Below are 27,267 nucleotides of genomic sequence, written 5' to 3'. Positions count from 1 at the left end.
AGCCAGTAACTATGTTAACTAAGTTCATATTAAGTTGTAGTCATGGTATATTTGGGAAAAGCCAGAACATTAAAATGGATTGTTAAATAAGGATAGTTATATTCAGATGCACAGCATGAGAAAACGGTGCCAATTTGGGGTGAAGACTGATAAATTTTCAGATTATCACTTTCAGATAATTTTTTATAAATTTGTTTATTTTTAATTTTTTTATTTTTGGCTGCACACGGTATTTTTTTCTTTTTGGCTGCGTTTGGTCTTCGTTGCTGCACGCGGGCGTTTTCTGGTTGTGGCGAGTGGGGGCTACTCTTCGTTGCGGTGCATGGGCTTCTCATTGCGGTGGCTTCTCTTGTTGCGGAGCACGGGCTCTAGGCGTGCGGGCTTCAGTAGTTGTGGCTTGCAGGCTCTAGAGCGCAGGCTCAGTAGTTGTGGTGCCCAGGCTTAGTTGCTCCGCGGCATGTGAGATCTTCCCAGACCAGGCCTCGAACCCGTGTCTCCTGCATTGGCAGGTGGATTCTTAACCACTGCGCCACCAGGGAAGCCCTCAGATAATTTTTTAAGTTATCATTTTTTCATACTTGAACTATTTTTCTGGGTGTATCATTAAGTTGGGCAATACTAAAGTTGGTTGCTTTCCAATAGCTCTAAGAGAAAGAAACCTACTGGAAAATTACAAGTGGAATCCTGTTAAAACATGCCTGAGTGAGATTTAAAACTTGGCCTTTGCTCAAAGGAAATCTTGCTGTAGTAGCCAGGAAATTTTCCTACAGCAACTTCCGTGACTCTTAATCCTTATCAAACAATTACGTTGACCTCTGCAAAAATTTCTTTTTCCTTGGAATCCATCATTTTTAGGGACAACGTTATGGAATTACATTTATCTAGGTTCTACATTGCAACAACAACAAAAAATTCACATTTTATTGCCAACACCAGTTTTCTTGCTCCAGTGGCTTTTCCCCAGCCACTGGGGAATCACAGAGTTTATAAATTGGAGAATCAAAGTTTAGATAAGTAAGGAGGGTTCAGTCTACAAAATGCCAAAGCTACTGTTCAATTGATCAGACTAGTGAAACTGTCAGACATTGTATAGACCCAAAAGGTGTTGAATTTTATCTCGCAGTCACTAGGGTTGTGTTTAACCCTCACTTGGGGACTTCCCTGGTGGCGCAGTGGTTAAGAATCCGCCTGCCAATGCAGGGGACACGGGTTCAAGCCCTGGTCCGGGAAAATCCCACATCCTGTGGAGCAACTAAGCCCATGCACCACAACTGCTGAGCCTGCACTCTAGAGCCTGTGTGCCGCAACTACTGAGCCCGTGCGTCGCAACTACTGAAACCCACGCACCCAGGGGCCCACATGCTGCAACTACTGAGCCCACCTGCTGCAGCTACTGAAGCCCCAGCACCTAGAGCCCATGCTCTGCCACAAGAGAAGCCACCATAATGAGAAGCCCGCACACCACAATGAAAAGTAGCCCCTGCTCACCGCAACTAGAGAAAGCCCTCGTGCAGCAGCAAAGACCCAGTGCAGCCAAAAATAAATAAGTAAGTAAATAAATAAATTTATTTTTTAAAAAAAGAGCTACTTGAAATCCACTAAACTCACCAATAGGTAAATTGTTTTTGAAATAAACAGTTTATAAAATACTCTGATCTCAAGAAAAATTAAATATGTCTCTTTCCACACAAAGGAACTAATACTAAAAATGATTGAAAGAAAATAGATTAAAATTAAATTCAGAATATGAAATTGAAAAGTTAAAGCATCCCACCACTACACTTCTCTATGAAATATGAATTCTGAAAAAACTAAAGAATATTGGTTAGGAACATAAAACACAGGAAGAGAATATTGCCGTGAAATAAAAGCTGGTCTGACTAGCCCCAGTGCTCTCTTGGCTAACACTCTGCACATCTTTGTGATGTCCACATTGTATCACAACAATAATAAGAAACCCTCAGACTCCTGGAGTGCCTTTTGAACTATCCAGCAGAGAATAAATTATTATTATTATTATTATTATTTTTTTATAATAGTGTTTACTTTTACTTGTTGACAGTTTGCTTTATTTATTTATGGCTGTGTTGGGTCTTCGTTTCTGTGCGAGGGCTTTCTCTCATTGTGGCAAGCGGGGGCCACTCTTCATCGCGGTGCGCGGGCCTCTCACTATCGCGGCCTCTCTCGTTGCGGAGCACAGGCTCCAGACGCGCAGGCTCAGTAATTGTGGCTCACAGGCCCAGTCGCTCCGCGGCATGTGGGATCTTCCCAGACCAGGGCTTGAACCCGTGTCCCCTGCATCGGCAGGCAGACTCTCAACCACTGCGCCACCAGGGAAGCCCCGAGAATAAATTATTTTTGATATCGTTTTAGTCAAGTGTATTTTACAGTATTTTAACTCTTTAAAAATTAATTATTCAATATGGCCATATGGTACCTGCATATTAACCAGACAATATCATTAACCAAGTCTTCCTACCCTCCAGTCATGCCAGCAAAAGTTTATTAAGTACTATAGGTGCCCACATATAAGGCGAGGTTTTCTCCAAAATTATCAGAAAAGAGAGTTGCTTTGTATTTGGGTCTTTACAGAGTCAAATTACAGAGTTCTCTCTCAGTTACATAGCTTTGAGAGCAAAGTACTGTCTTGGGAAAACATTACCATGGAAATCACCTCAGTCGATGCTACTTTTAAATGCTTGTAGAGGTCACCTGGGAGAATTGCTAGAAAAGATAGCAAAGAAACAACATGAATTTAATAACTTATTCTTCATAATCACTAGTATGGATATCAATGTAAACAAGCCTTTTAAAGATAAGTTTAAAAAACAATATGTGATTATGTTGCAAAGATCAAGAGTAAATACCTGTAAGATGCACTGGATATACTATTATGCAGCTGAATAATTCCCATGGGCATCTGTTATGGGCTGAATTGTGTCCTCCCCAAATTCGTATGTTGAAGCCCTCACCCCCCAGTGCGACTTATTTAAAGATAGGGCCTTTAAAGAGGTAATTTAGGCTAAATGAGATTATAAGGGCTGGGCTCTAATCCAGCATGACTACTGTCCCTAAAAGAAAAGGAAGCGACACCAGGGATGCATGTATTCAGAGAAAAAAGCCATGTGAAGACACAGCAAGAAGGCAGCTGTCTGCCAGCCAAGGTAAGAGGCCTCAGGAGAAACCAAACCTGCTGACACCTTGATCTCGGACTTGCAGCCTCCAGAACTGAAAGAAAATAAATTTCTGTTGATTAAGCCACCCAGTCAATGGTACTTTGCTCTGGCGGCCTGAGCAGACTAATACAGCATCCTATTTGTTGATTTGAATGGTGGAGTTTTGTAAATGGGGTAGATGGAAGTTCAGATTACGTGCCCCAGAAACCTGCCAGATGGTTTAAAGTGGCCTTGCTCATGAGGACAAAGCAAGTGGCAAAGATGTTTGTGAAGTTTGATTGAAATTGTTTCATAAAATAAGCATGAAAAAGGTAATGTTCTAAAAATATTTTTTAATATTAAAAGTTGACGTTCAACTACTTCATCTATATTCCTTTACGTTTTTCTACTAGCGTTTGCTAAAAAATCTTTCTTTTTTTTTTTTGATGAGCTTTTATTGGAAGAAATGGGAGATTGCTTTGTAATTAGGCTTTCTGCAAATTTGGGTCTTTTTAAAGATTAAAGTATAGCCCTCATTAAGAAATAACATGATATTATTTAGTATAGAGATCAGTCAAATTAACTTTGGAAGAAAAATGGCATTACTGTGTACAGAATTTAGTTGAGTTTCAAACAAATGCTGTTGCGATAAGTTTGGTAGGGGTTGATCCTGTAGATATATGGTATGAATAGCTATTTGTTTTTTAAATAATACATCAGATTAGAACACTCTCCTTTATCCCATGCTCTTACATCAGTGGCCATTGTTTTCTGGTTCACAGAAGATGCTGGTATTCTCTGAGTATAAATGGAGATGACCAGTGATGTGCTCCCATTTCTTTTTTTAAAATTCAGAAACCGTGTATTTCTCATCCTAAAGAGTTACAGGTAGTCCCAAATTATGCATTTCCTTGAAAAGTTTATGCAGAAAAAAATCAGTCTATTCCCAAGTTCCTCAGTGAAGATATCACATTACTGATTTCACTTTGAACTGGGACATGCTCCAAGGTGGAGATCCATGAAGCAGTAACTATTAAACAGGGAACACTTACACACAAGTTTTCTAGGCTAGTTACCTCTATGACAAAACTGACAAAATGCCTGCATATACTCTCTTCTTCAAAGTTTCCCTACCAGGGAAATTTCCTACCCAAATCAGAAGCCATTGCACCCAATCAAAAGAGCTTTTCTGGTGAAAAGGTAAAACCTCAGGAACCACAAGAGGTAAATAAAAGGAGGAATATTATTATTGCCTTGTATTGAAATCAACACGAGGAGATGCATATAAAATAGGTAAGAGGCTATAAACTGAAGTACGAATTTTGATCAAAGTGGGGTTTAGGTACGTGTATGTTCCATGTAAATGAACTTTAGGTGCTTCCCAGTTCCACTTGGTCCAGAGAATAGAATGACACTCACCTAAGGGACATGGTTCATATGAATAAGCATTTAGGGTCTAAAAGAGGTTGAACCACAGTGTGCCCACCTCACTGGCAGCGTGCTTTTCTAGGAGATCTCAGTAACAACTATCATCAGTTGCTATGGGTGTCTATACCTGCAGCACTGAGTATAATGCTGTGTACACAATAGGTGGTCAGTAAGTGCAAATTAAACCAGTAAGTGTCTTGTCAGTGTAGTTTTGGAAAGATGGAGAAGGGTGGGTACTGTGAACTTTCTTTTCATCATAACCTTAAATTATTTTTCATCATTCAGGTATTTCTGTAGTACATACAGAAAAATGTGAAATTTATAGAATTACAGGCATTTATGAGAAAATCGACCAGTATATTAAATTGAATAAGATGTATGCAGCTGGAAAAATGATTCTGGAGTATTTATCAATGGCATGAGTGTCAATCTTCATGCTCACGTAGCTGCTCCTCTGGCTTTTCCTCTGCGGGGAGCTCCTCTCCGAGGCCAGCGTCAGCTGCACCATCATCCTGTCTGGCTTGTCTCTGTTCTCGGGCGTGTAGTTGCCCAGGTCGTTCACCTCCCCGTCACTGTAGCTGCCGTCCAGCAGGACCGCGTGTGGCTGAGGCAACCCGCAGGTGCAGGGAAGCTGCGGACACAGCAAACGCACATTGGGATGTGAGCTCAGCATCCTCTCTCAGAAGCCCTTCCAAAGAAGCTGCCTAGTGGAGAGCATTGCCTTTTTCTAGTTTCTATTATGGGGTTGGGGGAATAATGGTGGTGGCACAGGAAACATTCTAGAACAGCAGGTAACCCATCAACTGTTAGGAAACCACGTCATATCAGGGACCCACAAGAAGGTTCATGATCAGATAATGGGCATGTTCTCCATGAGATCATAAACTGATATGAGCCCTGATAAAAATGTTTACAATTATTGCATGCATGCATGTGTATGTGTGTGTGTGTGTGTGTGTGAGAGAGAGAGAGAGAGAGAGAGAGAGAGCAGCAGGGTGGCGGGGGGAGGGATGGGGGGAATTTGAAAGGTGTGGCATTGTGGGGATAGTTCCTCTTATGTAGCTGGAGTTTTCTGGAGGAGATAACCATTGAATTGCAGACAGGAGGACGAAAGGGAAACCAGGTAGGAGGGAAGATGATCTGGGAAGTGATGGGAGATGTATGAGGTCACATGTGGAGGAAAATTTCCTAGAATGGAGGATATGTTTCCCTGGAAGCTTTTATATATATAAATATATATGTATAATATATATATTATATGTATATGTATATATATTTATATATATAATGTTTATTGAAGCATTTATTATAGTGGCAAAAAATGGAAACAATATACTGCCCATTAATATGGGAATAAATCATGTTACATCCAAGCCATTTATTATTATACCACTATTAAAAAGAATGTCTTGGAGAAATTCCTGGAAGCTTCTTTTATGACACCTCTATGTTCATAAATCATTTGTTCCACCGTGTTGAACTACCATTTATTTTTATCACTAAACTACCAACACCACCAAGATTAAAGGGACCACGTCTTAGTTAACTTGGCTTAGCAGCTCCTGGTATACGGTAGGTGCCAAATAAATATTTGAATGAATGAAAGAAGTAGCCCAGAGTAAATTTCACACCGTTTCTGTTTGCTCTTCACACCAACCCATGAAGTAGGTGGAGGAGGGGTTGTCATTGTCCCATTTTACAGAGGAGGTCGGACCTGCCCAGGGTCCAGAGCTGGTCCAGGCCCGCATTCCAGGGCAGACACTCGAGCTCACGGTAAAGTCACCTTCTCCTGCAGCTTCCGTTCTCTCCGCTCCTGCACGGTGGTCAGGTAGTTGACAGCCGCGTACTCCAGCACCGAGAGGAACACGAACACGAAGCTGACCCAGAGGTAGATGTCCACGGCCTTGACGTAGGACACGCGGGGCATGGAGGCGTTCACTCCCGTGATGATGGTGGACATGGTCAGCACCGTGGTGATCCCTGCAGACACAGTGAGAAAGAAGCATGGGTTTGTCTTTCACCAAACCCACTGGATGGCTTCGTGCCTCTGTTCTCTCTCCCAGCTGCTCCTCTAGCCTAGAATGTCTCCATCCCTGCCCCCTCTGTTTAACAGACACCTGCTCACGTTTCCAGTTTTAGCTTTTATGAAGCTTCTCCTGTTTCTCCATCCCCCATGCTCACCCTCTCCCGGCTCTGTATCCCTGCATCTTCATCACAGCCTTTGCATCATGCTGTTCTTCGGCTGAGAGACCCTGACAGGTTGGCAGGGTCTTTCCATTCAATTGCTCAAAACAAAGATTGCAGGGAAGTTCCCTGGTGGCCTAATGCTAAGGATTCCGGGCTATCACTGCCCTGACCGGATTCAATCCCTGGTCGGGGAACTGAGATCCTGCAAGTCGCGGGGCACGGCCAAAAAATAAATAAATAAAATACAAATAAATGAATAAAAAAACAAAGATTGCATATATGAGCAGGTACGTATATTTCTTGTAACTCCTTCTCCAAAAAAGGGAAAAAAGGTACACGTTTTATTTTAATCTTTGTGCCCTTGTTGCTGGTGTAGAATCTGGCAGTCCTGGGCCTATATTACCAGCTGTCAGGGCACCTCTGGCAGAGCCCCATCCCACTATGCTGCACCTGGCTACGCATTCTGCCGTGTTGACTTGAGGACTCAGTCAATTTTACCAAGAATGGTGTTAACCTCATTTATGGGAAACAGATTTTTTAAACTAGAATGTTTACTTACTGAGCACAGTAACTGTTCAAGCTACAGAACAACCGTTAAAGGCCAGGGCATCTGTCAGTGGAAATTTCCCAAGATTTCAAATTAAGCTCAGAACATTTGCTTGGCAAACACCAAATCACAGCGGATTGGGGTCATCTTAAGGGCCAGCGCCAATCCTATTTCACTAAAACCTGGTGAGTCATCTCTCCCTTGAAGCTCCTGGACGTATTAGCAATGATGCCATGTGTGGAGTGGGTGCGATATTTAAAGCGGGGAAGAGAGTTGATAGCAAATAGCTGTTGATGGAAGGCTTGTAGAGTAGGAATTCTCAGACTTGAGTATGTATAGGAATTACGGGGGCGGGGTAGGGGGGTGGGCAGTAAAACAATGATAATAATAGCTAGTTCATGAGCTTTTTTTATGCGAATTAAGTGGGATAATGTATGTAAAACAGCCCAATACTTCACAATTAGTATTAGCTGTTACTATGTTACCTTATGGATTGAAAGCAGTGACAGACACCAATGATAAGGTGTTTTTATCTCTGTGAACCAAGGCAAAAGATCATGAAGACTTGATCGACAGATCAATGAATAAGAAGAGAAAACCAGTCAGGACAGGAAAAGGTAATAGATGCGCAAGAAAGTGGAAAAATAATAATAAAAAAAGAAATCGGGACAAGCAATTTAAAAAGCAAGACTTCCTAAAATCTGGTTAGTTTTCTGACTTTAAATTGAAGAATGTGGGACTCCTCTGGTGGCGCAGTGGTTAAGAAACCGCCTGCCAATGCAGGGGACAGGGGTTCGAGGCCTGGTCCGGGAAGATCCCACATGCCGCGGAGCAACTAAGCCCATGCGCCACAACTACTGAGTCTGCGCTCTGGACCCCTCGAGCCACAGCTACTGAGCCCACGTGCCACAACTACTGAAGCCCACGCGCCTAGAGCCCAAGCTCCGCAACGAGAAGCCACCATGATGGGAAGCCCACGCACCACAACGAAGAGTAGCCCCCGCTCGCCACAACTAGAGAAAGCAACTAGAGAAAGCTGCGCGCAGCAATGAAGACCCAATGCAGCCAAAAGAAAATAAATAAAATAAATTTTTTAAAAAGGAGAGATAAATTGAAGAATAATTTGCTTACAATAAAGTGCATAAATCCTAAATATTGAGCTCAATGAATTTATATATTTCTATAACTACCATACAAATCAAAATATAAAACATTTACAGAAAAAAAAAATTACTGGGGGAGCTTGTTTAAAATGCAAATTCCTGGTCCTCTCTCAGAGCTTCTGATCCTGTACATGTAGATGGGACCCCGGATTCTTCATTTTAAACAAGTTCCCCAGAGACTGTCACAAAAATCCCTTGGGCCACCTTTGGAGAAACCCCGTTACAGAATGTGACTTTCTTAGGCAGGTGGGCAGAGAAAGCACCACAGGCCAGGACCACCCACCCCAGAACTCAGCTCTAACAAGATTAAAGATGAGTTGTTTACATGAGAACCTATGGGGACCTAGAAAGAGCTTTGCTGCATAGGTTTTTTTTTTTTTTCTTTTTTGGCCTCAATGCTTTGGGGATCTTAGTTCCCAGACCAGGGATGGAAGCCAGGCCCTCAGCCATGAAAGCACAGAGTCCTAGCCATTGGACCACCAGGAAGTTCCTGCTACATAGATTCTTAAGAGTGGCATTTTACCTGTGAATGAATAACAAAGTTTTTCCAAGTTAAAATACCAACAAGGGTTCAGGGCCAATTTGGAAAGAATGGTTTTATCTGGGAGGAAGTACTTGTATTTTCAGATATCTGGAATGTTCACTTGAGAGGTTTCTTACCTAAAGGGACTCTGGCGGGCACAGCTCTGCGGTCGATCCAGAAGGACACCCAGGACAGCATGACCATCAGGGTGGCAGGAAAGTAGGTTTGCAGCAAGAAGAAGAAGATGTGGCGACGCAACGTGAAGTTAATGTAGAGACGGTTGTACCAGCCTGGGGGACACAGGAAGAAAAGAGAACACACAGCAGAGCCACTCAGCTCCTTCATAGGACAAACTTGATTCAGAGAATCATAAATGCCTTAGACACTTCCCTGGAAACTTACCCTACCTTTATAAAGGGAAAGTGAGAAAAACCATGGAACAGAGTGATTATACGATAACTCATACCGCATGGGTGAGTCCATCTCAAGGAATTCTGGCCCTCATTCTGTACGTAAAGGGAACCAGGCCACTGAAGACTCGTTACTCAAACTACGGCACAGGGCCCGGCAGTACCGCCATCACTTGGTTGCTTGTTGGAAATGCAGACTCTCGGGCCCCGGCCCAGATCCTACTGACTCAGAATCTCCTTTTAACACTCCTCCCCACATGATTCCTGTACACGTTAAAGCTTGAGATGTACGGATTTAACAACGCCCGTTGGATTTCTTATGGGGGAAAATACGTTTGAAGTTAACATACCAAGCTAACTACAACGATGCATTTAGGCTATGCTTTAGCTCCACCCTGTTGTTCTTTACAAGGAAAACTTACAGGGAGGAGTTGAAAGGAACAGGAGAATGGTGGAAGGAGAGGAAAAGGCAGGATAAATTTGACATGATGAGGGCTGAAAATAAAATGGGGACTTGGCAACATTAACTAGAAAACTTGGCATCCAGGACCATTTTAGTGCAATGGTTATAATTATAACAGCTCCAGAAAGTGACTGTGGAGGTGCTTACAGACTGCCTGTGTCCTTCTCAAATTCGTGTGTTGAAACCTAACCTCTATGTGATGGTATTTGGAGGTGGGGCCTTTGGGAGGTGATTACATCATGAATGGGATTGGTGCCCTTATAACGTGTGTCTCGGAGAGCTCCCTCGCCTCTTCCCCCACGTGAGGACACAGAGAGTCTCTGAACGAGGGAGCGAGCTCTCATCAGACACTGAATCTGCCGGGACCTTGATTTTGGACTTCCCAGCCTCCAGAACTGTGTGAAATAAATTTCTGTTGTTTGGAAGCTACCCAGTCTATGGTACTTTGTTATAGCAGCCTGAAATGGACTCACGCAAGGAGGAAGGTCAAAATGCTAAGAGTCGAAGGAATGGGGGATCCCCCAAAGGACCAAGACTGGTGGGTGATGTATGCAAAAGATAAGAGACGTGGGATCGCCACATGTTGGAAGGGAGCAGTGCCCTCTGTTACAGATCAGAGAGACTCAAACGGTGGCACTTCTCTGGGTAGTCAACCATGCGATGTTTTAGCAACAGAAACTGCATAAAGATTAGAGCAAAATCAGCCTGAAAGGTAATTGGTCAAGAAAGAGGCAAGGGTTGGAGAGAGTGAAGCTCAGCTGTAACCTCAGCTGCCAAGAGGAAGACCACAGCGCCTGCCCTCAGGCAACGTTGGTGCGGTGGAAGGTTGGCAAGCTTGCCCAGGCCCTTGGTTCAGAAAGCAACCACACTGCCCACAGAGAATGACCAATGACCAGTAGTTCCTGCACCGTGGCTCACCAAAAGGGTCATAAGAGGGCTCGTGCAAGCAGTATAGTAGGAGGGGACTGGTTAAGAGAGAAGCACTCAAAGGGGCTGAAGCCAAGAGAACGTGAACGGAAAACAATAAACCTGAAATTGGACTATTTCTTGCCCATAGGAGAGGGCGCTCTGGGAGTTATAACAGGGTGAGATTCCCGCTGCTAAACTGGCGATGCCGTCGTCTCAAATAGACCTCCCCACGGGGCTTATGTTGGAGCCCTTACCAGCATTTTCTAGGTTATCACTTCTGATGCTTTGGAGGTATCAAAAAATCACCCCCACCCAATGCTCACCACCCTCTAGACCTGATCTCGAAGTCCAGATCCTTGGTTTCACATCCAAGTGGCACAGGCTCTGCTCACTTGACAACAAATTCACAGGCTTCCCGAGATGGAGGATGCCCCGCCCCTCTCTTAGTCCCGCCCCTCCCTGAGCCCCGCCCCCACCTGTGCTGCTGTAGAAGGCCAGTTTGGTGGTGGTGTGGAACTCCTGGATGAGGAACTGGGAGAGTGAGATCCGCTCATCTGTCTTTAAAGAGTCATTGCCTTTCTTCCAGTACAGCATGAGGTCGTCTTCCGTGTAGGCATCTGAAAAGACAGAGACAGCGTCAGACGCCAGGAAAGATGGCGAGCCTGTCTGTGAGGCTCTGTGGGGATTGGGATAAGATCGTCTGAATAAACAAACTGCAGTCTCAAGGAAGCAAAAGTAAATCCAAAAAGACAAATCTAATTCTCCTCAGCCTTCCAAAAGTCATCAGGGCAGAGCTCTCAGGCCTAAATGATCATTGCTGCAAAAGTGCTCACCCCTCAGTTCAGCCTTAAACCAGATGAAATTGCTATATTTGTAGACCAGAAACTACAATTTGCGCTTCTAAAAAATTTTTTTTGCAGGTTAAACAGCGGCAACATTTCATATGGTCAGCTTTCTAAACCATGGGTGATGTAGACCTTTCTTCTTTCAAAGGGTGACGATGCATTATTGATGGCAAATACCTTTAAACACTCTCTCAAGTAATAAGGGCCGCATTCTAGCAAGAAAGGACCCATAAAGAGATGCAGCAGAACAAGTCCCTTCTCTTCAGGCTTCCAGTTGCTCCTGCCCAGGGTAGAATCAAAGCGATTCCCCTGAGGACTGCTTCCCCTCTGGCGCTACACTTCCCCACCCTGCCCACTTAGCTGAGCACACCACCTACCCCAGCCAAGCAGACCTACCTGCTGCGTGGGCAAAACTGGGATAGAACCCTCAGGGGTTCCCGGTCCAGTGTGCTCGTGTGTGAACAGTTCTTTCTGGGGCTCCCTGAGGCTCTATTTTATTCCTCTTGTATTCTGCCTCTAACCCTTGACCTGTGTGATGGCTGCTTTCACGTGTCCCCTTGGCCAGGCTATAGTAAGAACCCAGTGATTCAATCCGACACTCATCCAGGTGCTGCTGGGAAGATGCTTCATAGTTGTGACATCCACAACCACCAGTTCATGTGAAGTAAAGGCGATGATCCAGATTAATCTGGGTGGGCCTGATCCAATCAGTTGAAAGGCCTTAAGAGCAGATCTGAGGTTTCCCCGAGGAAGAAGACATTCCACCTGTGGGCAACAGGGTGGGCTCCTGCCCGAGGGTCCCCGGCCTGCCCTTCCCCAGGGCCTACCTTGCAGGTGCTCGCCGAGCCCTATGCTCCGGTCCCCTGTACTAACTCTCTCCCTGTGTATCTCCTATGGTTCTGCTTCTCTGGTGGAACCCTGACAGATGCCGCTGCCTGGGTATTGTGGGGAAAGCAAGGTTCTGGAGCCAACGATTAGTCCTTCCCTCTGTTACGCCGCTCCTCTGTGTAATAGAGATCACCGTAATTTTCTCACAGGGAGCTTGGGAGGATTAAAGGACAGAGCAGGTGGAAAGCGGTGGTGCAGGGAGCAGCCACCCCCTTGGTCCTGGGGTTTATTCCCCCTGATCCCACACTGAGTGCCCTGCAGAGCTGTCCATGCGGCCCCTGCTACATGGGGGTCCTCCTCGGCCCTGGATGACTGGAGCCAGGGGACCCCTGCTGCACCACCACCGCCTGGGGAGGCTTACCAAGGTGCCCTGGGCCAACATGACTCCTTACGGGACTTTGACACAGGCCGAGACGTGCCAGTGGGTGTGTGTTGGTTCGGGAGAAGTATAGGGATGGGAGTCATGGGAGGGTCCAGACTGTGCCCATCAGAGGAAACGTTTTGGCAGAGATTGGAGCACGGGGGCAGGTTCGCAGAGAGCTAGAGATGCCAGCGGCTAGTCCTGGATGCTGCTGCAGCCTTGCTGTTCCTGGGGCTGGTGTTTAACTTTCCAGGGCGTGTGTGTATGTGTGTGTGTATGTGTGTGTGTGTGTGTGTGTGTGTGTAAGTTTCCCGAGGTCCCTTAGTTGTACCTGAGCATCTCAACCACCACCTGCACTCACAATGGCTGTCCCCTGGGGCAACTGCTGCCAAACTTGTTTTTGCCAGGAAATTCTTTCCTCAGTGGAAATCTTATTCAGAAGAGCAATAAAACAGATCCAAAAGGAACTTTCTGGTGGCCTGCGTGTGTGAGTGCTGGGCTGGGGGGCTTGAAAGGAGACCCACACTTGCTGAGTCCTTTGCTCCCCCACCCCGAGCTCTTGCCCCGGCGAACTGGGAAGCATCTAGGTTCCACAGCACCAAAGTTCAAAGCCATTGCCATGGGCATTAAAAGCGTCAGTTATGGGCCTCCCTGGTGGCGCACTGGTTGAGAGTCCGCCTGCCGATGCAGGGGATACGGGTTCGTGCCCCGGTCTGGGAGGATCCCATATGCCGCGGAGCGGCTGGGCCCGTGAGCCATGGCCGCTGAGCCTGTGCGTCCGGAGCCTGTGCTCCGCAACGGGAGAGGCCACAACAGTGAGAGGCCCGCGTACAGCAAAAAAAAAAAAAAAAAAGCGTCAGTTATGGGAATAGAAGGTTTGAGTCCCAAATTTGTTTCCGATTTTCAAACTTACCCGAGACTTCGCTTCTATCTAAAAAGTCATTTTAAAAGCATAGGCACAGATTAGGAACACGTCCTGCTCCTGTTGAGGGTCAGAGGTGTTTAGAGTAACTTCAGATGTGTGTGTGGATATCTGGGCACAAGCCTACTCACAGCTTTCAATTTCGAGCGAGCACGTTTGTGTGTCCAGGGGAAACCGGCTGAAGTCCATGTTGCACATGGCGGTCACTGTAACCCTAGAAACAAAAAGACAGAATCCAGGTGTGCAGAGGCTGCAAAGTACAAGTGCAAAACGATAAAACAAGCAGAAAGCCCGCTGCTTCCTCCCAATACAACTGCCTCCTTCTTGTAATTCAGAAGCAGCATGCCAGCATTTAGAGAACCAAGCATCTTATGTGTGATACCCACACTGGAGTACTCTTGGGTGTTTACGTTTAAGCCCAGGGTCAGTGTGGGGAAAACAATGACTGCACTAAACTCCCATCACATGCAAGCATTGTAGTGAAGCAATGGTCTCATTTGATAAAACAATGTGAAATCACAACTCATCTGATATGGTTTCTTAAACCATAGGAGCATATATTGCTCTCCTGTTTCAGATCATTCAAATTCTTCTTTTACTGATTTTATAGATATTCAATATTTGTGTCCAGTGTCTTAGAAATAATATTCATGAAGTACTTATGCCAGTAGCCAGATTGGCACTTTTTTTTTTTTACAATGTTGATATTTCTATATTGATAATAACATCTACTAGTGGATGCAGGTGTTTTTAATGGGTAATTCCATGGAGATCACAGTAATGGAAAAACACTGGAAGATCTTACGGTATCAGCATGCAAGCACTTGTTGGCATCTAATGGTTTTGTTTCAGAGTTTACACAGGAAAGTAAGATTCTGCATCAGAGAAGAAGCAAATACAGATTGTCAGTCATGGAAGAAAGATCTCCCGCCCAGTGTGGAATTCCACGGCAGGTTAAGATTGACAGTCATTGGCTAGTGAACATACTATTTTCCCTTCAACCACAGAAAATTGGTTATGTGTAAGTTGTAAACATTATCTGGATAATTCACGGCCAAAAAGGAAAAAAATTCACTTGTAAATGGAAATTTCAAGGAAAAGAGCTTTCTTGAAGAAATTAATTATCCATATATTCACCTTATTTTCCTCATTCCATTTGAGTGTTGGCATGGTTGTGTTCTGGGAGGGTTTCTGTATGGTTAACAGCTGGGTCATCTTAGCTCCCCTAGAAATACTGATATACAGGATGTTTTTTGGGGGTTGTCAGGCTGGCCCCTGACTTGGACACCTAGTGGGTAGCCAGCCTCCCATTTCTCTGGACACATCACCAGATAACCACACCTGATAGCATCACCAGCAAGAAAGAAACTAGGAACTAAGCTTGGAGACGCTTGTGGCACACTTTGGGGACATGACATGTCAAAGGCAGGCAGTTTTTGCTGTGAACAAAAGGATTAAATAGCTCTACCCTCTGTATGAGTAGGTACAGGAACAGATGTTTCCAGAACCACAGACATCATCAGACTGGTTCTTGGCACCCTGACTTGATGCTTTTCCACTTGTAGCCCACGCACTGAACAAGCGCAGTGTGTGGTGTGATCTCACCCGTGTTTATTATTATGCTTCCCCCAAGTCCCTTTACGTTGTTCCAGTGGGAGGATCGTCCCTTGTCTGGGATGAAAACTTGCCAGGTCCTGTGATTTTCCTGCTTACTCTCATGTGACAGGCAGTCAAAACCCTCAGAAGTAACAAAACACATCTCACTTCCGAAATTAAAAGAATTTTGGTCCGAGATATTAATCAACACTTCACATTTCATTCACATCGAGACTTCCGCTCCCCCTCCCCAGCTAAGGCAGGGCTGGCATGTGAGTGGTCAGTGTCTGCCCATCTCTGGTCACCTCCTACCTACGCGGGTGGAAGTGAGGGTGGGGGGAGAGCAGGACAGTTCTCTGGTGAGGGTGGCTTCAAGCTCTCTGGGCCTGCTACGCAGCTGAAGCGGAGACTTTCTTTTCTGTGTCCTTCATTCCCACCGCTGGCCACCTGCATCCTTCAGCTGCATCTCCCATACCAGCTCTTGGCTCACCCACTGTCCATCCCACACACACTGAACTACTCCCAACAACGCTGGGAGTGCAGACCGAGCCCACCTGGCTCTGCCCCTAGGTGGTTAGGTAGCTCTTCTGTCGCCCACTAACTGCAGTGTCCCCCAACAGTAGGCACACATGCTCCAAGCTCTCCAAGTGGTCCCCGTGGTCCCACTGCAGGCCCGCTCATGCAGTGCCCCCAGCTCTCCCCCAAAACATCTCTTCCTCCCACAATCACTGACTCTCATATCTTGAAGCTGACTGGGAATTCAAGAGCCATGGAATTGGTTTTTCAAGCTACCTGGTGTTTTGGTCTAGTCCTCTGAATCCCTGGTGTTATTAGATCGTGTTATTTTGTTGGTGGTTTTTGAGCTGAAGATGTCTTGGCAGCTGCCTCAAATGTGAGGACTCCTGGGAGAATCAACCCAACGTGGCTTGGGGAAGAGGTTGCACACCCTTGAGCCACCTGGGTACTCCTGTGAGAGGAGGTATTTCAGGCCCTGCAGAGGAATACCCCATAACCCTGCTCTGAGCCTGGTATCTAACTGCTTAGATTCCAAGCCAGCATGAGTAATGAAGGACTATTATAAATATCCCTTTGGGAGATGGGGGCAGAAATTCAGCTTCGACACTGCCATCTCTGACTCTAAAGATACACTGCATCCACGCAGACACCCACTACGTAGACACTGGTGTGTGGATTCAGCTTTACCAAAACCAAGTGTGTAAAACTGAAATGTACCATCAGCATAGCACAGAAGGAGTAAATCTTAGCCAGTAGCTGAGTCGCTTCTCTGTGAAGGCCTGCAGCTCATCTCCACACGCCCTCCCAGGGGGAGGCGGGCACCACAAGTTTCTAAATTGGGCGTACAGGGAAAGCCCCACTGCATGCCTGTGCTTAAGGAAAGCTTCCCCAGGTCAGTGCTTGATGAGCAATTAAACATTTCTAAGGCTACTGCACAGTATAGGGAATAGAGCCAATATTTTCTAATAACTGTAAATGGAGTATAGACTATAAAAATATTGAATGACTATGTTGTACACCTGAAAGTAATGTAATATTGTAAATCAGCTATACTTTAATAAATAAATAAATAAATAATAAAATAAACATTTCTAAGGTATCTAAGCTTGTGAGAAGAGAAGATTTTATTCTTTGTGTTTTCAAAGTGATGCTCAAAATACCATTTAATATCATCAAGCGGCCCAAGATCCCCATAGTTTCTCAAGGAGAACACCAGGGAGAAGGGACAAAAAACAAGCCTGAGCTGGCCAGGCAAGGTAAACAAGTTTTCTTCTAAACCAAAATTGCACATCGGAAATTGGGAATCGGAGGAGTTGAAGGAGGCAGGTCTTGGAGAAGAATAAGTTAGCTACTTCTCTGCCCCTACTAGAGAAATAAAACTTTCATTAAACGTTTGAAATTGAACTTGAATAGGGCATAAATCATAAGCATCAGCCTGAGAAATTTCCCCAACTGTATTTGCAAAATGAAATAATTCTTTGAAATGTTTACTCTGGGGCTTCCCTGGTGACACAGTGGTTAAGAATCCGCCTGCCAATGCAGGGGACACGGGTTCGCGCCCTGGTCCGAGAAGATCCCACATGCTACGGAGCAACTAAGCCCGTGCGCCACCATTACTGAGCCTGCGTGCTACAACTACTGAGCCCAATGAAGAGTAGCCCCCCTTCGCCACAGCTAGAGAGAGCCCACGCGCAGCAACGAAGACCCAACGCAGCCAAAGATAGATAGATAAATAAATAAATAAACGTTGACTCATGTGTAGAGTTAGGTTTTCTTGATGTTGAGAAGTCGGCAGCTCCTGGAAAGTTAGAAGCTAAGTTGTTCAAAGCCAAAAAGCAGAATTCCCTGGCGGTCCATGGTTACGACTCCGCTTCGACTGCAGGGGGCAGCCGTTCCATCCCTGCTCGGGAACTAAAATCCCACAAGCCACGCGGCGTGGCCAAAAAAAAAGGTAAAAGCAAAGCTGCCGTGGTGGGACCAGTGATGCTCTTGGCTGACAAGTTCTCCCTTCCTCCCAGCTTCAGGAGTGAGAGGACTCGAGGGAAAGGGGCCCAGAGGAGGCCGGGAAGGGCTCACCTGAGGCTGTAGAGCACCGTGCCGTCGGGCTGGACCCGCAGCATCACGTTGTCCGTGGTGGTGTCGTGGATGAAGGAGCGCTTGGAGTGCACGAAAAACATGTCGGGGACCCAGATCTTCTTCACCAGCCGGCCGTCGAACGTCATGCTGAGGTTTTTGGTGCTCGGGAAGGACAGCCTCTCGTCCTTCCAGTAGTGTCGCAGGTAGAGGGTCATCGTGAAGTCCTGGGGGCCGAGGGCAGAGAGGGAGACCCCACCCACTGAACAGCTGGGTGATGGCAGGACCCCCTGTACCCCATGCTGGGGAGGGAACTGAGCCCGGGGAGGCCTTGCTTCTAGTCCCTGGGGTTTGCTGCCGCAGGAGGCTTTCGAACCCTGCTTGGGGCGGGGGGACTCAGCAAGAGGCTCTACAGAGGGGGGACCTGAGCCCCACTCCATCCTCTGACACTCGCCTCCGCTGGGCCAAGGCTGCTACCACCGGCAATGAGACCCCCAGCCTGAGGGCTCCTAACGCACGCACAGGGCCAGCCCCAAATGCCAGATAGTTCAAGCCTCTGGAAGCAGCCCTCAGCCAGGGAGTGGAGTTGGGGGAAGGGTTGGGAGATGGTAAGTCACCCAGCTCCCGGCCCCTCAGCCGGGACAACCCTGAGGTGAGTTCTTTGCTGACTCGGAGTACCCCCGAGGGACCGAGTCTCACATAGATCTGGCTGGATGGCACGGCCCTTTCCGCTTCCTTCCCTTCCCCTGTCCCCAGCCTCTTCTTGTGTCTCCTGGGAGCGCCTGCAATAAACTGCTTGTGCTGGAATGCTTGTCTCAGGTCTGCTTCTTGGAGGACCCAAACTAAGATAAGGCCCTAAAAAGTCCTGTAAGTCAAGGAGTTGTGGAATGTTCTATTTTTTATCTAAGCCCACTAAAAAGGAAAGACAAAGGAAACTTTTGCTTTTTCTGCATTTTCACAGCCAGACACAGAAGCCACAGCTGTAGCATGTATCTGGCTCCTTGGACCCCGCTGTGTGTGTTGGAGAGCCTTTGCCTGGAGAACAGTCCCAGTGGCGAGAGCCTGGGCGCTGGGGCAGGGGAGATCACGTTTGTCATCTGGCTCTGTTTCATACCAACTGGGTAGCTTTGATCAAGTGTCTCAACCTCTCTGAACTGTAAAACGAGCGTGGGAATTCCCACCACCTGGGGAGTTAGGAGCCTGGTGAATTCTGGTGTGTGGAGCTCCTGGCCCAGCATAGGCCCTGTGGGAATCTCCCCGTCTGCAGCTCTGGTTAGAGAAGCACTTACCATGTCGACCTCTGAGATGCTGTCCAAGCTCTCCACCTGCACATCCACGCCAACAGGAATGGCCGGGCCTGGGGACAGGGCACGGCAAGAGCATTTATTCTTTTCGCTTGAACTTTGACTGTGAACGAGACAGGCGTAAGGAGCATTTCCCCCGGAACCTCTGTGTCTTGTCAGATTTGAAGGGTTGGTGTCCCACATGCCAGGATAACCAGAGATAAAAGGGTGGAGTCATGGGCTGGATCCCTGGAATATTCCAACTAAGGTGAAAAAAAATGTTTTTGGTCTGAATCATCCAGGTGATTCTGAAACAATTAGGTTAATATGAAGCATCTGTCTTTGGTTACACATGCTCATCTAAGGGGACGATGAAGACCTAGATCAAAGTCAGGTCCCGTCTAAGGAGTTACTCCTCAACACGAGGTCACACATTTTATTTTTTTATATTTACCTCCTGGTTTTGTACCCTCTTTCATCTTGGAAGCCAATGTCTCTGGCCATAAGAAGGGCATTGCTTGGTAAATCAGTGCTGAAAGTCATATTCAAAACATTAGCCAAGCCCACAGATCTGCATCTTTGCTACATGACCGAGTAGCTTCCATGGGGGATGTGATACACTGGGATGGATATGAAAACATTAGACTTGGGGGAGGTTTCTAGGCCATAAACACAATATTCGTAAAGAGAAAGAAAGTATTATAAGGGAATTAAATTGTTGCCTCTTTTCCTCCCTGCTTTCAGGCGTGTAGGGCAGGCCTGGAACACACTTAGATCATCACAGAGTCAAAAGGTGGGTTTGGATACAACAGCAGCTGATTATGGACTGGACAGAGACTCCCTTCTAGAACCTGTTTATTCTTTAGGCAAAGGTGCCTGGAAGAAATAAAAGGCATGAGAATGATTTCTGAAATAAATTTTTTTTTCCAGGGAAAAAACCCATAAGGATGAAAACCCTATTTGACACTAAGAAAGCTGAAATCTGGCAGCTGCAGGCTAAGCTTCAGAGGGCTTTGGCATCCCTCAGCACTAAATCATTATTTTCTCTAACTATTTTCATTTAATTAAACCCAGCAGACCACACTCTGCCCTTGGATACGGACCCAGAGTTCTGTCTGCCAGCTCCCAGACAAAAACAAATTTAGTCCAAGATAGTTCTTTCCGAGCATTTTCAAGAGGCAGCTTTAGGCTGCAGCTGCCCTGTTTTCCCGTTGCCGTCCTCACAGCCAGCTGCTGGGCTCCCCGATGCTGAGCCATCCTTGTCAGCAGTGGCCCGAGGACAGCTCAGCTGGGCTGGCCTGGCCACCAACCAGCAGCCGCCTCCCAAGAATGCTTTCAGCAGAGCCCAGGGCAGGCCGGCCAGGGGAGGTACTCAGATGATGCTGGGGGCTCAGGGGCCTTGTCCACCAAGCACAACCAAGGTAGACTTGAATGCAGGGAGCAACGTTGAGTGGACCCTTGGCTTGATTTCTGCCCACAGACAGAAGGACCTGTAGAAAGAAGACAAGTCCCCAGAGTGCATGTTTCATACCTCCAAAGCCAGGCCTCATGCTGAAATCGTGGTCATCTATCCTCAGGAGCTGTTCTGACTTTGTCAGTGGTGATTTGGTAATATCAGGGCTGCGTTTAAGAACTGGGCTGCAGAGGGGGAGAAAACAGGTTGATCACATAACCTAATTAAGCCAGATGAAACCCATTTGCATTCAGACTTGATCTTGACAAGTTTGATGGGATGTGTTATTTCTTCTTTAAAGCTGCTGGAAATCCTCTCTTCCTTTCTCCAGCTTTCTGGATAAATGAACTCACCCAGAAGGTCCAAGACAGGGGTTTAGGAGTGTGAATGAGGGACTTTAAAAATACCAACATCCAGGCCCCATCTTAGAGGTGCTGACTTGGGTGGTCTGGGAATGGGGCCTGGACATTGGTGTTTTTAAAAGCTTCCCAGGTGATTTTAATGGGTAACCAAGGCTGAGAACTGCTGGTCCTGGGCTTACTAATAAGTCTAACACACCCAAAGCTCCTCGGCCATTTTGGGCAGGTTGGAGCTGGAGGGGAGAGGTGGCGGGTATGGGCTGAGCCCAGCTCCTTTGGCCTCTGCTGGCCCGTCCTGTGGAGGGAGCATGGACTTGCCCTTGGGTCAAATGCCAATCATCCTGGCTCCCTGGGAGGCAGTTTCTTGTGCTTCTGCTTCTGAATCACATCTAGGGCCATTTTAATTTATTTTCACTTTTTCTAAATAGACATTATATTTGCAGGGTTTGACAATTTTTTAAAACGGAAATACAGTGAAAAGTTGGCCTCTTACCTGTGCCTCCACCCATCCCATTCCCCCATCCTCTGGTACCTCTCTTATTGGTTTCTGGTCTATCTGTCCAGAGTATCTTGTAGGTACAAGTAAATACAAATATATATTCTTAGATCTCCTACTTTTTTCCAATTTCACTGAAATATAATTAACACATAACATCGTCTTAGTTTTAGGTGTACAACATGATGATTTGATACATGCATATTTTGCGGTAAAATTATCACTGCAATAAATCTAGTTCACATCATCACCTTACATAGTCACAGATTTGTTTTTTCCTTGTGATGAGAAACTTTGAGCTACTCTCAGCAGCTTTCAAATATACAGTACAGTATTGCTGACTATGTCACCATGCTGTACATTACATCCTCAGGACTTACTTATCTTATAACTGGAAGCGCGTACCTTTTGATCCCTTTCACCCATTTCATCCACCCCCTATCCCCGCCTGTGGCAACCACCTGTCTGTTCTCTTGTGTCTACAAGTCTGTTTTTTCAGATCCCACGTAGAAGTGGGATCACACAGTATTTGTCATCCACGTCGTCACAAAGGGTCTCCTATTTTTATACACAAAGTTTACATACTATATAAACTCTTTTTTTTTTTTTTTGTGGTGCGCAGGCCTCTCACTGTTGTGGCCTCTCCCGTTGCGGAGCACAGGCTCCGGACGCACAGGCTCAGCAGCCATGGCTCACGGGCCCAGCCGCTCTGCGGCATGTGGGATCTTCCCGGACCGGGACACGAACCCGTGTCCCCTGCATTGGCAGGCGGACTCTCAACCACTGCGTCATCAGGGAAGCCCTATATAAACTCTTATACTTTTCCTTTCTTTCTTTCTTTATATATGACTTGGATTCTTTTTTCCATAGCAAAGTGTCCTAAGCCTCGTATTCTGTTTCGCACTGTGCAGTGTTCCACTGCACGGATGCACCATCGCTCACGCGCCCGGTCCTCTATTGGTGGACATGTGAGTTGCTGCCAGTCTTTTGCTGTTCCAATCAGTGCACGGCCTTCATTTACCCATCATCACCATCTCTAAAACCCACAGAAACAGTGAACTGCTCTCCTAGTTCCTTCTTGTTCCAACACCAGTGTGTGTGCCCTCCCGGCTAACACACACACACACACTTCTTCCTTTCGATGCACACTTCCCACACTTTGGCCCGCATCAGCATCTCCTAGAGGGCTCGTTCAAACCTAGGTTCCTGAACCTCTCTTTGCCCCATAGCTTCTGATTTAGTAGGTCTGGGCTGAGGTCTAAGAATTTGCATCTCTAATGAGTTCCCAGTTGCTGCTTCTACCGGTGGTCAGCAGACAGTACTTTGAGAACCACGGCCCTGATGCATTCATCCTCAACATGCAGTTTCCTTCCTTATAACTGGCTCCGTCCGCCTTTAAAGTCCTTTGCTACCTGCTTTCCTGAAGAAATCCCTTGTCCTTTGGGGAGGGGGTGAAATACGTCTGGGAGACAGAAAAACAGAGCTCTGCCCTCCACTGACCTGCCTGCTCTGTGTCTATGGGCATCTTATTTCCCTGACACTCGGTTTTCTCACCTGATTAAAGGTGAAGCTCTGTGACCTGACCAGGGGTGTGAGGGGCCAATGAGATCGTGCGTGTGCGTGTGCTTTTCAAACTCTAAGGTGAAAACGCAAATGGGAGGAGCCATTGTCGTTTCTGAGCCAATAAGGAAGAGTCCTCCTAAAGGAAGGAAATCATTGTGCTGGCAGCAAAGGCAGTGGCCCAGGGGAAGAACTGGAGCAAGTGAATCAGGATGGAGCTACACTGCTGGTGGATGGAATGGAGGAAGCTGGGGTCCCCATTGCCGCCCACATCCTCTCTCTCTCCCACTGGAGCCAGGAGCCCCCTCCCTTCTCCTTCTTTTCAACTCCCCCTTCCTCTTGTCCCACCCTCTGCTTCCCGCCCCTTGGCCAGCGGTTGGGGTGCTGCTGAAAATCACTGCAGCCGAGGTGTGGGGAAGAGACCCCCTTAGGATGTTGTGTGTGCACCTCTGGCCAGTGTCTGCCTTACTTGAGGGCATCTTTGTGTGCTCCTGGTCTCTGTCTTTGAGGCTTACCATGAAAATTAAAAATAAAGGTGTTCTAGAGAGTCTAGGTACTCAAATCAACAAAGCATCCCTCACCCTCCAGATTTGCTTCAAATCTAACCAGAATATAATGTGAAAGAAAAAAAAACAAACTATGAAGCTGCAATGCATTAATTTAGCTTTTGTTTGTTTGTTTGTTTGTTTTGTGGTACGTGGGCCTCACACTATTGTGGCCTCTCCCGTTGCGGAGCACAGGCTCCAGACGCGCAGGCTCAGCGGCCATGGCTCACAAGCCCAGCCGCTCCACGGCATGTGGGATCTTCCCGGACCGGGGCATGAACCCGTGTCCCCTGCATTGGCAGGTGGACTCTTAACCACTGCGCCACCAGGAAAGCCCTAATTTAGCTTTTTGATGAGCATTTCCGCGGGACCCACAGGAAGAGGAATTGGAGGATTAATTACTTAGTAGGCCTGATTTGAAAAGGTCTGACCTAAACTATCTCCCCCACTGAAATTGATGGCGTTCTTAACCTGGATCTACCATGAAGTTGTCAGTATGGAGAGGAACACATTGCCAGGTAGACTGTATCGCTTGGGCATCCTTGCCCCCGGGCTTAGGGATTCAGCCAAATGGGCACTGGCAGGAGATGAAACACAGAGTGTTTATTCCTCCTTCTCTCTCTGCTTTGATGCCAGGGACTACAATGTCTGTGTTGCTCTGTGATTACAGGTAATCGCAGTATCGTCGATAAGCTCCAATAACACAATTTACCCTTCAGGCCTATGGGCCGTCATGGCTTCCTTCTGTTCCTAGTGCTTGGGGGGCATCCACCTGCCTGATTGCTTTCCTGAACCCTTTGCACAGCTCTGCGAGCAGTCCCTTTGTTCAATTATTGGTTAAGCCCTTTTGAGTGCGGTGCTGTTTTCTGTCAGGACCAGACTGATGCCCAGGGACACATCAGGGCTGATGCATAGGGATTATGTCATCCGTGGCAAAGTGGAGCAGGGACAGGTGTGCGGGGGCAGGTCCCAGGGGGTGGGAAGGGCTAAGATTACAGGGAGGGCGGCCTGTTGGGCTACGGGCAGATGGTCAGGAGGGGCAGGATGAGACCACAGGCCACCGAGGGCAGAGTCCTCTTCATCATCAGCACTTTGCACAGTGCTGGGCCCCCGTGGACTCCCAGCACATGTTCGTGAATGAAGGATGGGATCAGCCCCTTGGACGGGCACCAGAAAAGAGAGCCAGGAGGGACCAAAAGAGGGGGAAGGAATGAAAATCAGGTTTGGCCCTGGTTTTACTGTGGCTTTGGGCCAGGCTGAAACAGAACTGGGCACTGACTAAAGGGAGGTTTGTCAAATTCTGAGATGTCACTGCCTTTGCCGTCATGAAGCTTAGATTCTAGCTTAGAAAAAACTGATAAATAGGATGCTTAAAGTCTTTTTTTTTTTTTTGGCCTCACCACATGGCTTGCAGGATCTTAGTTCCCGGACCAGGGATTGAACCCCGGGCCACGGCAGTGAAAGTCCCAAGTCCTAACCACTTGACCTCCAGGGAACTCCCTTAAAGTCTTTTTTTTATTGTTGTTGTTTAATTTTTTTTTTTTTTTTTTTTTTTTTTTTTGCGGTACGCGGGCCTCTCACTGTTGTGGCCTCTCCCGTTGTGGAACACAGGCTCCGGACGCGCAGGCTCAGCAGCCATGGCTCACGGGCCCTGCCGCTCCGCGGCATGTGGGATCTTCCCGGACCGGTGCACGAACCCGTGTCCCCTGCATCGGCAGGCGGACTCTCAACCACTGCGCCACCAGGGAAGCCCTGTTTAATATTTTAAAATAACTTTTTTTCTGTTTACATGCCCATGTTAAAACTTTTTGAAAAATAGATTTAAGCATAAAGGAGAGGCTGAAAACCACTAAGAAATAACCTGTGCCATCCTGAGTAGATCCTTACACTCCTTAGAGAGAGAGAAATACTGTAACTTGCTTTTTTTTTCCTTTTTTTTTTTTTTTTTTGCGGTATGTGGGCCTCTCACTGCCGTGGCCTCTCCCGTTGTGGAGCACAGGCTCCGGACGCGCAGGCTCAGCGGCCATGGCTCATGGGCCCAGCCACCCCGCGGCATGTGGGATCTTCCCAGACTGGGGCACGAACCCGTGTCCCCTGCATCGGCAGGCGGACTCTCAACCACTGCGCCACCAGGGAAGTCCTGTAACTTGCTTTTAACTCAAGTTACAATACATCTTGAAATATTTTTCATGTCATCAGCATCTTTTTACCAGCCGAGGTATGATTATTAACCTTGAAATGAAGTGTGACACACATCAAATAATAGGAATAACACTGCCTGAGCACTCTGCCAGTTATAATGCTAACTATATTACATGTATTAACTTGGGTTAGTGTTCAGAACAACGCTGCGAGGTATGCTTTGCCACTGTCCCCATTTTATACACAAGGAAACTAAGACACAGAGGGTTTGAATAACTTGTAAAAGTGAAGGACCCAGGAGTCAAATCCAGAGGCTCTGGTTCCGAGGGTGAGAGGCAAGGTTGGCCACAGTGTCTTGATGGAAGACCTGGCTCCCATTGCCTGGAATTTGGGTTACATGCGGAACATCCAAGCTTACCTTTCCCCTCACAGAGAAGCCAGCATGGACCTTGCAGAAAACTGGTGGCCACTCACTGATTAAACGAGTGCATTTATTGAATGAGTCCCTGGAAAGTTATGAAGAAGGAATTGACATGTCCCAAGTTATGATGGTACAGGATGACATTTGAGACAGCTTTTTAGAATGAACAGTGGGTGTATGTTTTTTGAACATCTATTGATATCTTTTTTCTGTCCTCTTGGAGAGAAGGAAAAGTTCTGACCTATGGTTCTTCTTCTTGATGTTTCCTTGCTTTAGTTCCTCATCAGTTGTATGTGGATGATGTTTTCTCAAAGCATCTCCCAGAGGTTAGATAAAACAGGGATGGGGGAGTGTGAGAAGCAAGGGATCTGCCGGAAGTCTCATTCAGCCAATAGCAGAGCGCTTGATAAGTTATACTTCACTTTGCTGATTATTTCACCTCTGAGAAGGTAGAGAACTTAATTTTGACAAGAAAGCAAGAACTAGCTAATGAACCATATGACCCAGCAATTCCACCCCTGGCCATATATCAAAAAAAACCCAAAAAATATTAATTCAAAAAGATACATGCACCCCATTGTTCATAGCAGCACTATTTACAATTGCCAAGATATGGAAGCAACCTAAGCACCTATCAACAGATGAATGGATAAAGAAGATGTGGTCTATATATACAACAGAATATTACTCAGCCATAAAAAAAAGAATGAAATAAGGCCATTTGCAGTGACATGGATGGACTTGGAGGGCATTATACTTAGTAAAATAAGTCAGACAGAGAAAGAAAAATACTGTATATCACTTATATGTGGAATTAAAAAAATAAAACAAACTACTAAATATAACAAAAAAGAAACAGACTCACAGATATAGAGAACAAACTAGTGGTTACCAGTGGGGAGAGGGAAGGGAGGAGGGGCTGTATAGGGGTAGGGGATTAAGATGTACAAACTACTACGTATAAAATAAATAAGTTACAAGGATATATTGTATAACACAGGGACTATAGCCAATATTTTATA

The 27,267-nt window shown here is 46.4% G+C and overlaps 1 protein-coding gene across 2 annotated transcripts in view; it reads right to left on the bottom strand.

Moving 5' to 3' along the window:
- Positions 1-4,920: 4,920 nt before the first annotated feature.
- Positions 4,921-27,267, bottom strand: part of LOC309811120 (gamma-aminobutyric acid receptor subunit rho-1) — a gene marked incomplete at its 3' end in the record, with an annotated part of 32,966 nt that continues 10,619 nt past the window's right edge. Inside the window, exons 2-10 of one of the 2 annotated variants that reach the window (XM_082633702.1) lie at positions 23,607-23,651; positions 20,801-20,907; positions 19,276-19,343; positions 17,990-18,213; positions 13,933-14,015; positions 11,262-11,402; positions 9,141-9,293; positions 6,367-6,563; positions 4,921-5,214 (exon numbers count right to left, since the gene is read on the bottom strand). In XM_082633702.1, the coding sequence (XP_082489828.1) occupies positions 4,921-5,214; positions 6,367-6,563; positions 9,141-9,293; positions 11,262-11,402; positions 13,933-14,015; positions 17,990-18,213; positions 19,276-19,343; positions 20,801-20,907; positions 23,607-23,651 (1,312 nt within the window). The remainder of the gene's footprint in view (positions 5,215-6,366; positions 6,564-9,140; positions 9,294-11,261; positions 11,403-13,932; positions 14,016-17,989; positions 18,214-19,275; positions 19,344-20,800; positions 20,908-23,606; positions 23,652-27,267) is intronic. The other variant, XM_082633703.1, reaches the window with a different exon arrangement.

The sequence above is a fragment of the Mesoplodon mirus genome (genome assembly GCF_964341445.2).
Source record: "Mesoplodon mirus genome assembly, chromosome: 10".
NCBI lineage: Eukaryota > Metazoa > Chordata > Mammalia > Artiodactyla > Ziphiidae > Mesoplodon > Mesoplodon mirus.
This window is presented reverse-complemented; position numbering and strand designations above follow the sequence as displayed.